General features: G+C 44.9%; 1 protein-coding gene across 1 annotated transcript in view; it reads left to right on the top strand.

Moving 5' to 3' along the window:
• Positions 1-10,819: 10,819 nt before the first annotated feature.
• Positions 10,820-11,546, top strand: part of LOC114636139 (cytochrome P450 2D26-like) — a 4,152-nt gene continuing 3,425 nt past the window's right edge. The window contains exon 1 of the mRNA XM_028784402.1: positions 10,820-11,070. Within this exon, the coding sequence (XP_028640235.1) occupies positions 10,882-11,070 (189 nt within the window). The 5' untranslated portion in view covers positions 10,820-10,881. The remainder of the gene's footprint in view (positions 11,071-11,546) is intronic.

Below are 11,546 nucleotides of genomic sequence, written 5' to 3'. Positions count from 1 at the left end.
AGATGGTGGTATGAGTGTTGAGTGGTGTCCTGTGTCAGTGTTGGGACCATGCTCAGGCAGCTGGACAAGACCTGAATAGAAACGATGGCTTTTGAGATGGTTAGCGTCTTCTTGGTAACCTGGATTAACATGGTTAAAATGAAATTGATAGATTTCAGGTGTCACGGACTAAGCTATAAAACGTGAAAAATGGGTATCTTGAGGAAAATATTTCCCCAACAGCCGATGTTCGTCACTTTCCCATTTGTTTTTTTGTTCCCTTTCCATTTGCTGGTGGTACCAGAGCACAGCTTCACTGGAGATTCAGAAATGACTGAGGTGGGCAGTGGCCCTACTCAGTTCCTCTTGATGGCAGTTTCCTGACTTGTGCAGTGCCATGGCTGACTCTGCCTTTCAGCTCCTGCAGTTTCTAAGGTCAGTGCATGTGTGTTGTAATAGGTTTTGTGAAAGCAGTTTTAGGTCCAGTGTAGCCCTGGACAGAAGATAAGCTCCTATGGGCCTGTATCCTCCGCACAGGGACAGCTCATCCCACCCTAGATGTCCCCCCTGGAGTAGCACATCTATTGTGAGTGATAAACCTACATGATACCTCATAATCACCTGTCATGTCTGCATTTTACATCAGGGTTTGTTCCTTGTGCTGTACACTTCATAGGCGTACAGAAATTTATAATACCTGAGTGTCCCCATCACTGTTTCTTACAGGACAGTTTGCTACCCTAAAACAACTGTGCCAATGGCTCCCCCTTTCCCTTCCAAAACCTGACAGCTGCTAGCCTTTTTATCATCATATTTTACCTTTTCCAGAGTGTTGTACAGTTAGTCCTACAGTATACAGCCATTTCAGATTGGCCGCTTCCAACTTAGTGATAACACAGTTATGGTTCCTTCGTGTATTTATGGCTACACAGCTCATTTCTTTGCCGCTGCTGCAAAAAAACTCCAATGTCTAGATATGCCCAGTTTTTCCTACTTCCTGTTAGCCAAAGGACATCTTGATTGCTTCCAATTTGGGCAATTAGGAGTAGAGCTGGCGTAAATAACTGCAGGTTTGTGTGTAAGCACAAGGTTTCAGATCAGTATGTCACATGGTAAAGATATGTTTTGTAAGCAACCGCTAAACTGCCTTTCAAAATGGATATATATGTGTGTGTGTGTGTGTGTGTGTGTGTGTGTATGTATATATGTATATACGTGTGTGCGTGCGTGTGTGTGTGTGTGTGTGTGTGTATTGTATTCTTATGCCCCATGAATAGGAGTTCCTGATAACATCCTTGTCAGCATCTTTCCAGATATTCTTTGTGTTGACGATGCTGATAGGTATGTATTTTTAATTGGTTTAGAAAACTTTAGTTTGTATTCTATATGACTGTGTTCTACTTGTGTGCCTAGTACCTGTAGAGGGCCTCTAGAACTGTATTTACAGAACAGTTGTGAGCTGGCATGTGGGTACAGGGAATTGAACCTGAGTCCTCTGGAAGATCAACCAGAGCTCTTAGTCTTTGAGCCATTTCTCCAGGCCCTCTTTTAAATGCCTATTAAAATTTTAAAGTTGTGATTTTTTTTTAGAAGTGTGAATATTTTCTTCATGTTGTTCTGCAACTAAGATCCAAAATCTTTTCATCTTGGAAAATAGAAACTGCCCGTTAAACAACTCCAATGAGTTTGGGTCTATTTTGCTGCTTCCACTGCCTGTAATCTCTGTCTCCTCCCAGTGGTGGTTGTTAGGACTGCAGCTCAAGAGACTGCCCATTTCTTAAGCTAGACATTTTGCACTCTTGGGGGAAGAGCTGGGAATTTTAAGTTTCCTTCCAATGACATGGCTATTTCCCAAACAAAGAAAGGAAGAAATGTCATAAAAATGACCAAACCTTCCTCCCAATGGACCTAACACTGCCTGGCTACTACAGCTTCATAACTGGACTCTAGAATTTTCACAATAGTATTTGGGTCATATAGGGCTCTCTGTGGAGACTATAGGGCTCAAGTGTAGACCGAATCCACCTTATAGCTACAGTATTTTGATATTCAGTGTCTCATGACAATGTCCAGAGGGCCCACCAATATATTGTACATTTAACCCCATGACATGGATCCCAGAGCGTGGGCAGTTTCCGTTTTACTAAAACAGTAAATCAGTATTGGTCATCAATAGACTATCACGTGCAAGTAGTATTCAGTACAGTGCAATACCATGTTTACTTGCTACCACTTAGGCTTTTGTGGCATGAAAACACCTGCCTCTGAGGACCCTGGGGAGGACTAGCGAGTTGGCACGTGCAGTGGGAACAGCAGTGCCTGACACATACGTACCAATTCTTGGAAGGCACAGCCTCAGTCTTTAGTTTTCCTTGGCTTGAGCAGATTTCTACAAAAGTGATGGATGTCCTTCTCATATGGATCAGCCATTAACATGGAGCTAGAATGTTGGGTGAAGTCCCCTGTACTTCAGACCACTAAGGCAATATACTGTTTCTCCAGGCCATCTCCAAGAGGAGACTGATGGTATTGTGGGGCAGGTGTGGCCTCCACAAATGTCACGCCAGGCCTGCATGTCTTTTACCAATTGTTATGCTTCAGGAGGTGCAGCACTTTGGAGATAGAATACTAGTGGGTTTATCCCATGCGACATTTTGTGAAATTGAAATATAGGGCTTTCAGCTGAGCAGTGGTGGTGCACACCTTTAATCCCAGCACTCAGGAGGGGACAGAGGCAGGTGGTTCTCTTGAGTTCAAGGCCAGCCTGGTCTACAGAGTAAGTTCTAGGTCAGGACTACAAAGAGAAACTCTGTCTCGAAGGAAAAAAAAAAAGGAAAGGGGGAGTGAGCTTTCTCATTCCTAAATTATGCATGGACTCTCCTCCCTAGCATAGTCACACCAAATAAAGATTACCTTGTTCCAAATTTCCAGCATATTGATATGAGCAGTTGTATACTGTGGCCATTGCCCACAGAGTTCCCAGAAAAGTGTGATAACAATGGAAAGCAGGTGACAGGATGTTAGAAAACATAGACAAGGGCTTGGGCAAGAACTACAGGGCTCTTCTAAGGTGGCAAGATGCTTCTAGATGCAGAGTTTATGCATATGAACTTAGCAGCTAGGATCTTGGTATTCCCGTTGACCCAAGGTTCATCATGCTCTGCCTCCTGCCAGGAGACACTTAATCAGCAGCCTGTCCTTGGTGCTGAAGAATGAGAGCACCTGGGAGATGCCCTCCCACCTCCATCCTGAACATTTCTGGAATCTGAGTGCCACCTTGTGAAGCAAGAATCCTTCGTGCCGTACTCAGCAGCTTTCCCGATGCAGCATCAGTTCATGCCTACTGGACTCTCAGGCAACAGTCTACAGTCAGCACTTACTCCACTGTGCCATCCCTCAACAAATTACTTGGGTGACATGAAAATGAGCGCACTGTAGCAAGAGCACTGACATGCCGCACAGGAGGCTAACGGGAGCTGTAGAGAGAATTCAGGGGCTGCCTGTTTCTCATACACATAATAACTAATAGTAATAAGGGAGGCAGCAAGGAAGAAGGGACACCTGTGCTGCTGTCCACCAACTGACAGCCAACCCACATAGACACCCATTAATGGCTGCTGGGTTAGTGAGAATTGGCTGCAGGCAGAAGTCAATTTAAATGAAAAAAACCAAACAAACCCTGAACCTCTTATTTTTAAACAATAACTCTCCATTCCTTACGCCTTCAGCCGCTAACAACCACTGTGCTTGTCTGAATTTACATAGTGGAATCCCATGGGATTTTTTTTTCCTTTGTGGATAGTTTATTTTACCTCAAGTTCATTCACTTTGTATGTAGCTGATGTTATTACTCTTGTTTAAGGTAAAGCAACATCCTATTATATAAATATATAGTAGTCCACAGAAACCTACTCTTTCTTTCCTTCGTTTTATTTAAGATTGGACAGCCACCATCTAAAAATATTGCACGGAAAATTTGAGACATTTTCAGTTTCAGATTTTGAGTCACAATAATACAGGATTGCATTTGACTTCTTCAGTCACACCCACTATGTACATGAATGATGCCTTTTCCAAAATATTCAACTTCTATAGTATACTGATTTATTGGTCATTCCAATAGATAATCACTTTACAGAAGGCTGTTACTGCCTTTAATACAGAGTCACAGTGTCTGCATGTAAGGAATAAAGCCACAGAGAACATGTCACATCACAATGCCTTGTCCTTCCTCTCACTTCATCACCTGGACAATGCGTCATCTCCCATCATCCCATGAGAAGTGTGTGCAGCATTGAAGCAACTTGAGAGACCACAGGCAGAACCTCTCATTGTCTCTGTTGCCATCACTGCTCTGTGAACACTTGAGCTCGCACTGCCTTACTAAAGTAGCACTTGATCTTTATCATAATTGTGTGTATGTAAGCAAAGCCATAGTATGCTTTATGGTTTAGTTCTATCAGCCATTTTAGGGTGGTCTCGGGGCTTAGTCCCATGGGAAACAGGGACTCCCGCTGCAGATCTGTGTTTTCTGTCTGTGCACTCATCTGTCAGTGGACACTTGTGAACTTTGTAGCTGTGAGCATGGATGGCCAATGGCCCTTTTTGGGAACCTCCTTTTCCTTCTGTATGTATTCAAGGGAACTCCTTAATTTTGTTGAGGAGTTACAATTGTCCTCAGTGCCCATTAACACTCTGTGAAGAATGCACAAGGCTTTGCAAGCTCTGCCTCCTGAAAGCCTGTGTTTCTAAGGCTGTTTTGATAGAAGCCACACTAATGAATGTGACAGTGTAGCTGTGGCCTCATTGTCCTAATAGCAAATGACAATGGGCATTGTTTATGTGCTTGTTGGTTGTTTGCTTTACAGAAATGTCTATGTAAGCTTTTGGCTCATGTTTGCTTCAGATACCTAATACATATTTTTGTTTCTGAGTATTACTGTCTTGTCACATGTGGATTGTCATAAGTTTCTCCCTCCTGGGATTTCTCTTCCCCTCTTTTGACAATGACCATTTTAAAGAACATTTTTTTTTTTTTAAATTTAGGTGTATGTGCCACATGTGCATGCAGAGGTAAAAAGAAGCTGGCTCAACCAGAAGGAAATGGAACTTTCCGCAATGTAGCTGCAAGAGATCAAACTCTGATTGTTGGGCTGGGTTGCAGGTGTTCACCCACCAAGCCATCTCAGCAGCCAGGCAGTGGCTTCTGAGTCAGAAGTTTTTAGCTATTAAAAAAAAGTTTGGGCATTGGTGGTAGACACCTTTGATCATCCCAGCAGGTGGGAAGCAGAGGCAGGTGGATCTCTGAATTGAGGCCAGTGTGGTCTACAGATGGAGTTCCAGGACAGCCCAGACTACACAGAGAAACCCTGTCTCAAAACAAACACTCACTTTGTCTTCAGTTCTTTGATGAATGTACCACTGTGTCCTATGCAAGCGACCACTGTACTGAAGCTTCTGTCCCCAGGCATTTTCTAGGAGTTTACAGGTGAGCACATACCTTCAGGTCTTTGATCTATTGAAACTTTATTTTTGTGTGTAGTACTAGCTTTTCACCAAGTTCCGTTCTTACTGGGTTTCCCAGTGCCATTTCTGACTAAAAGTGTCTTCTGTATGTAACAGTGTCAGGGCTCGTCATTTGACCGTATGTATTACACCAGGTTCTCACTCTGGGATTACACTAGGCAATTTCCTAATGCAATTCACAGAGCCTTTCCAATTCAGACTTAAATGGTGGGTCTACTGTACACCAGCAGTGGAAGGAAGAGCCTGCTGCTCTGAGGCTACCAAGCATGTCACTACACTGAATTCCACAGGCAATGGTGACATCGTGGCATTGAAAATGTTTGGCAGCATTTGTGGTCTCTTGATACTCCATACAAATTTTAGGAATTTTGTAATCTGATAGGAACTGTATGAGTACACTGTGGCTGCGAGACAGAAATAGTTGAGCACCATTATAATCTTGTCATAATACCATATGCATGTGGCCTTCCTTTGGAAGACACTTGCAGGTCACATGGCTGTCCTTGGGGCCTGGTTTCTCAGAGGTTTCCTTTGGTGTATATCTTCTTTGCATAATAATACTATGATTGGGGTCACACACATAATCCAGAACATTGGTGTGACAGGCTTTTTTGACTGAATTATATTAAAAGAGATGCATTCCCAGTGGCAACCACTCCTCCTAAGTTTTTACTTTTGTTTGACTTGTTTTGTTGTTGAAATGATGTCTCACTGGGTTGCCCAGGCAGCCCTAGGTACCTCTTAACTTCTTAATTCAGAACTGTACTAGTACTGAGATCACAAGAACATATCACACACTCTGTGCATACTCCAGATTTTGCTTGTTACCTCTTAGCCTAACTGTGTGAGTAGGAACCTCTGGGGATGATGGTCAGGAACTAATTATAGCTATCAGCTGGCCCCAGTGTCTCAAGGACAAATGTCTAAAACTCGGCCTCATCCCATGGTGCTGTGTAGTACAGTAGAGTGTGAAGGGCATTGTGGCTTGTACAATGGGTCCTCTCAGATTTGGTCCTATCATGATCCGGAGCCAAATCCTGTCTAAAAACAGGAAGTGTGAGTCTTTCAAACTCCTGAGTGTGTGTGTGTGTGTGTTCATGTGCATACATGGGACCATGAATGTGGAGGTCAATGGTTGATGTCAGACATTTTCCTCCATCACTTTCCAGTTTGCCTTTAGGTACAGGGCTGCTTTCTGAATCTGGATCTCACCAATGTGGCGAGAGGTAGCAAACCCCAGGGTCTTTCTGTCTCCCCAGGTACAGTGCTGTATTACAAGCATTGCTAGGTTCTGGGAATCTGAACTCAGGACCTTGTGTCTGAGTAGCAAGTTGTTTACCAATTAAGCCATCTCTATCCCCAAACTCAGTTTTTGAAAATCTTTTGCAGCGCCGGTCAGTGGTGGCACACGCCCTTAATCCCAGCACTCGGGAAGCAGAGGCAGGCGGATCTCTGAGTTCGAGGCCAGCCTGGTCTACAGAGTGAGTTCCAGGACAGCCAGAGCTACACAGAGAAACCCTGTCTCGAAAACAAACCACAACAACAAAAAAAGAAAGAAAACAGAAAAAAAACAAAAGAAAATCTTTTGCAGCATTTTTAGTCTCTTGATGTTCCATACAAATTTTAGGGATTTTGTAATCTGATAGGAATGCTTATATCCTGTTCCTTCTAGTTCATGACAATAAAGCAAGCCTTCCTGTTTCAATATTCTCTTTAAATTTTTACTTCTTTAGCCAGCCAATGATAGTGTACTGCTTTAATCCCAGCACTTGGGAAGCAGAGGCAGGCAGATCTTTTGAGTTCAAGGCCAGCCAGGACTACACAGAGAAACCCTGTCTCAAAAATCAAAAACAAAACAAAAACTGTGTTTATTTCTTGGATGCATTCCATTTCCACATTGTTCAGTCACTTCTGATGATTTTGTAGGTTGTTCATTTTGAACGTGTGTGTATAGGTTTGTGTGTGTGTGTGTGTGTGTGTGTGTGTGTGTGTGTGGAACTCTTCATAGGGAAACAAATGCACATGTATGCACATCCTCATTTTTGTGTTGAAGCCAGAGGTCAAAGTTGAATGTCTTCTTCAGTCCCTCTCCACCGTATTAGTTGAGGCAGTGTAGCTCTGAACTTGGAGCCCACTCACTGGGGTAGACTGACTCACCAGCAGCTCCGAGCATCCTCCCTGTTCTGACTGACTCACCAGCAGCTCCGAGCATCCTCCCTGTTCTGCCTCCTTAGCACTAGGATTGTGGAAGTGGTTGGAGTACGTCGATGCTAGGAAATGAGCTCATGTCTTCAGCTTCACAGCAAGCACCATACCGTGAGAGTCACTGCCCTGCCTACCATACTTACTCTTTTTGATGTTAGTTTTTGTGCGATACTGCTTGTCATTCTCTTTAAATTTTTACTCATTGTTATTTCATGTAGCATATTCATTGTTAGATTAGGAAGGAAAAAATGGTTTCTTTGTGTTAACTTTTTACCTTTGCTGAAATTGTTTGATGTTCTCAGATGGTATTGTGAAATTTTTCTTGTTTCCTACATGCACAATTATATCATCTATGATCAAAGATCATGTTCTTTCTTCCTACCTGGGATCTGTTGTCTCAGGTGAGACATGCTCACATAAGGTTGATGACCTTGCCCCACCTACAAGTAAACAGTGCCCCGGGGGAACATGATTCAGCAATTGACAGGCATTGCCCTACACCTCAACCCCTTGGACTATGTTCTTTGTGACTATAAGTCACAGGCCCTATCTAGGTCCCAGAACGGTTTTGCCAACTGCAGTTACCTTTTCAGTGTGGGAGGTGGAAATGGAGGTTTGTCAGTGTCATGATTCTGCTTAGCAGTCACCTTCGTGTGCATTTTAGGAATAAACAAAACATTCAGGAATTATATGAGGTTGATTCTCAATATTTCACATTTCTTTACATGCCAAGCGAATTTTCTGAAGCATTGGTTCTGTGTTTGAGATTTCATAGGTAATGGCCTGTGTTAATGGACCACAGTCACACTGTGGTCTTGCACCATGAGGGGTACAATAACCATCTGAGGATGAAAGTGTCACCAACCCTAGTCTACCTCCGACCAAGCTTTGCCCCATTAAGCTTTCTCGAGGCGACACTCAAGAGTCACAATCATCCCACTGAATCATATCCACTTCCCATAATGCTTAGGGAAAGAAAGACCTAGAGATGGCTCTGAGAGTCACTGCTGGTTGTCATTTCGATCAAATGAGGCAGAATGAAGTCAGGAAAGGGAAATAAACAAGAGTCCAGGAGAGACATGCCCAGGTTCCATCTGTCCTCTTCAAGTGGAGTCCAAAGGACAGCGATCAACTACCTGTTGACATGTGTGCAGAGAGTTGCAAACCCGGGAGCACCGCTGCCCACTGAAGGCCAGGGACTGAGCTTCCTGTTGTAGACATGGCACACCAGTGCTGCTGACATGAATGTCCAGACCCCAGTCGCCCTAAAGTCACATGATCCTGACCAACCACAGTTGTTTGCATGGCTGAGAGGACTGAGAGGACATGAACTGAGGATGAAGGGAAGTGAACAGTGGTTAGCAGAGCATCCAGGTCTCTCCCAAGAGCTGGATGTCACACAGCATACAGCGTGTGACATGCCGCACCTGTCTGTGCACTTCTCTCACAGGGCTCACTTACCTGTTGCAGGAAAATCTGGCCTGAGTTGTCCCATGCCACATTGGAGGCCACCACCCAGTCAGCACCATATATGACACCCCAAAGAGGTAGAGACTGCTACCGGGAGGGACAGTCCTGGTATTAACTTCCATGTCCTGGTCTTACCTGATCCTATGTCATCCCAGAAGAAACCTACCTGCCTAAGCTTCTCAGTGACTGCATCTAAGTTGTCTCCTGTGTCCCTCCCCTGACATGTACCTATGTTGGCTCCTGTACTGTGCAGCAGTTCCTTACGGGCCAGAAGGAAGCTAGAGAAAACCTGTTGTTTGTCAATCCAAGTTGCCATCTGATCATAACTCAGCTAGGCAGGGCCAAGAGGAATAGGCAGGAACAAGCAGTGAGACGGGGATGGGGACCTGGGAAGGGAACCTGCCCACCCAGCGCACAGGCCTCTGATATGAGGGAAACACTGCCTTACTTACCTATCTCCATGTGGAAGACTGTCAGGGGAACGACTGACCCACCAAGAAACCAAGGGTGAAAAAGAGACAGAGGCCACCATGTGAGAAGTACCTGGTCCAACATATGGGCCTCTGGGCCTCTCATCAATTGTTGACAGTTTCTCAGCTTTCTCAGATCTGACCTAAGAAGCTTCCAGGTTCTGAGTCTGGCTCCCTGATCAACTCAGTAATCTTAGACCTGAACACAAGAATCCAGGGGCTGTAGCTACATTCTTCCTACTGCTCCTCACCACAAAACCAGTCAGTGGCACTTGCTGTCACAGCTGGGTGCTGTGTCCTGCGGTGCCTTTAAGTTCCTTGTGTCTTACCCCAGTGTATTTATCTTAAAAACACTGCCCATGTAGCATGAGGAAGACACCTCTCCATCCCTCTTAAGATAACTGTTAACACAGGGCTTGACTTAACAAGAAGCCAAGAGTAAATAAAATTAGATAGTGGTCTCCATGTGACAACCACCTGGACATCTAGCTGGCCTGCCCTGGATTCTATTGACAGTTGGTGACAACCTTTCAGCTTTCTCTGGTGAGAGCTAAGAATTCCCCAGGTTTTAAATTTTGCCTTCCTCAAGAGTTGAGTAAGAGTTGAGGCTCCCACCTGTACTCAAGGCTCCACAGGCTGGAGCTGCCTTCCTCACACCACCTCTTCCTCACCCTCATCAGCCAGTCACACAAGCCACTTCAGTGGCCCTTGATGCATAGTGGTAGTGCCCATGGTCTCAGTCAGACCTCATGTCCTGCTAGCCAAGTGTTCCATGAAGCCTCCAAAAGGTCTTATTCCATTCTGAGACAATGCCCTCAGGCCCCTTGGATCTCTGCCCATGTGACAAATCAGTACATGACCATTGTACCTTGAGGCAGGGTCCACGCTTATGTTCCCGCTGTGCTCACAGTGGTCCAGCCCAAGGTAACCACTGTGCAGCTCTCTGTGGAGATATCAATGCCACTCTCCTGGCATAAACAACACATGCGAGAAGAAAGGGCAGGAACCTCTGATGTTGACTTTCCCTGGACTTTTTTGACACCTGTTTCCCCCATACTGGCTCTGTTTGAACATTAACACAGCTACTTGGCTCAAGCCAGAGAACAAAGTTCAGCCTTACCCCCTTTATAAGGGACCAGATTCCCAGTGTGTCTGTCATAAGAGGATCTTTCCTGATTCTAAGTGTCTGGAACAAGTTTCCCTTCAAAAGTCCTGAAGCAGTGGAGCAGCCATGGGGCTGCTGATTGGAGATGACCCATGGGCTGTGGCCATATTCACAGCCATCTTCTTGCTTCTGGTGGACCTGGTACACCGGCGCAAGTTCTGGACTGCCCACTACCCTCCAGGCCCTATACCACTCCCTGGTCTAGGAAACCTGCTACAGGTGGACTTTGAGAACATGCCATATAGCTTATACAAGGTGAGAGAGGTGGTGGAGTACAGGAGAGGTCAGAGTGTCCCAGGCAGCACGTGGTGGTGCTGAAGCCACAGCAAATATAGAAAGATGGCCCCCAAGAGAAAAAAGGGTTTTTGGGGAAAGAGGGACCATCTTCCTATCTTTCCTGTGGCTTCAGGAAAGGGCTGTGTGTGCAATAATCTCTTCCTGCTGTGTGGTCTCAAGCCTGGCTGCCCATCTCAGAAACCTGAATTTCCTCTTGTATGGTCAAATATGAAGAGGCCTAAGGACCTTGCTCAGGCTGAGTCACAGCTGAATTATAATATTTGCTATGAGTTCTTTGCTGAATTGAGAAGATATGGTCACCAAGTGACAAGGTACCTCAACCACAGGCTGGGGATGTAGGCCTATGATAGAGCATTTGCCCAGCATCTGTCAGGTCGAGGTACACATACACACACACACACACACACACACACACACACACACACACACACACA

Source organism: Grammomys surdaster, unplaced genomic scaffold (genome assembly GCF_004785775.1).
Source record: "Grammomys surdaster isolate TR1022 unplaced genomic scaffold, NIH_TR_1.0 122450, whole genome shotgun sequence".
Lineage (NCBI taxonomy): Eukaryota > Metazoa > Chordata > Mammalia > Rodentia > Muridae > Grammomys > Grammomys surdaster.
Note: the sequence above shows the minus strand (reverse complement) of the source record. Positions and strands in the feature narration are given on the sequence as shown.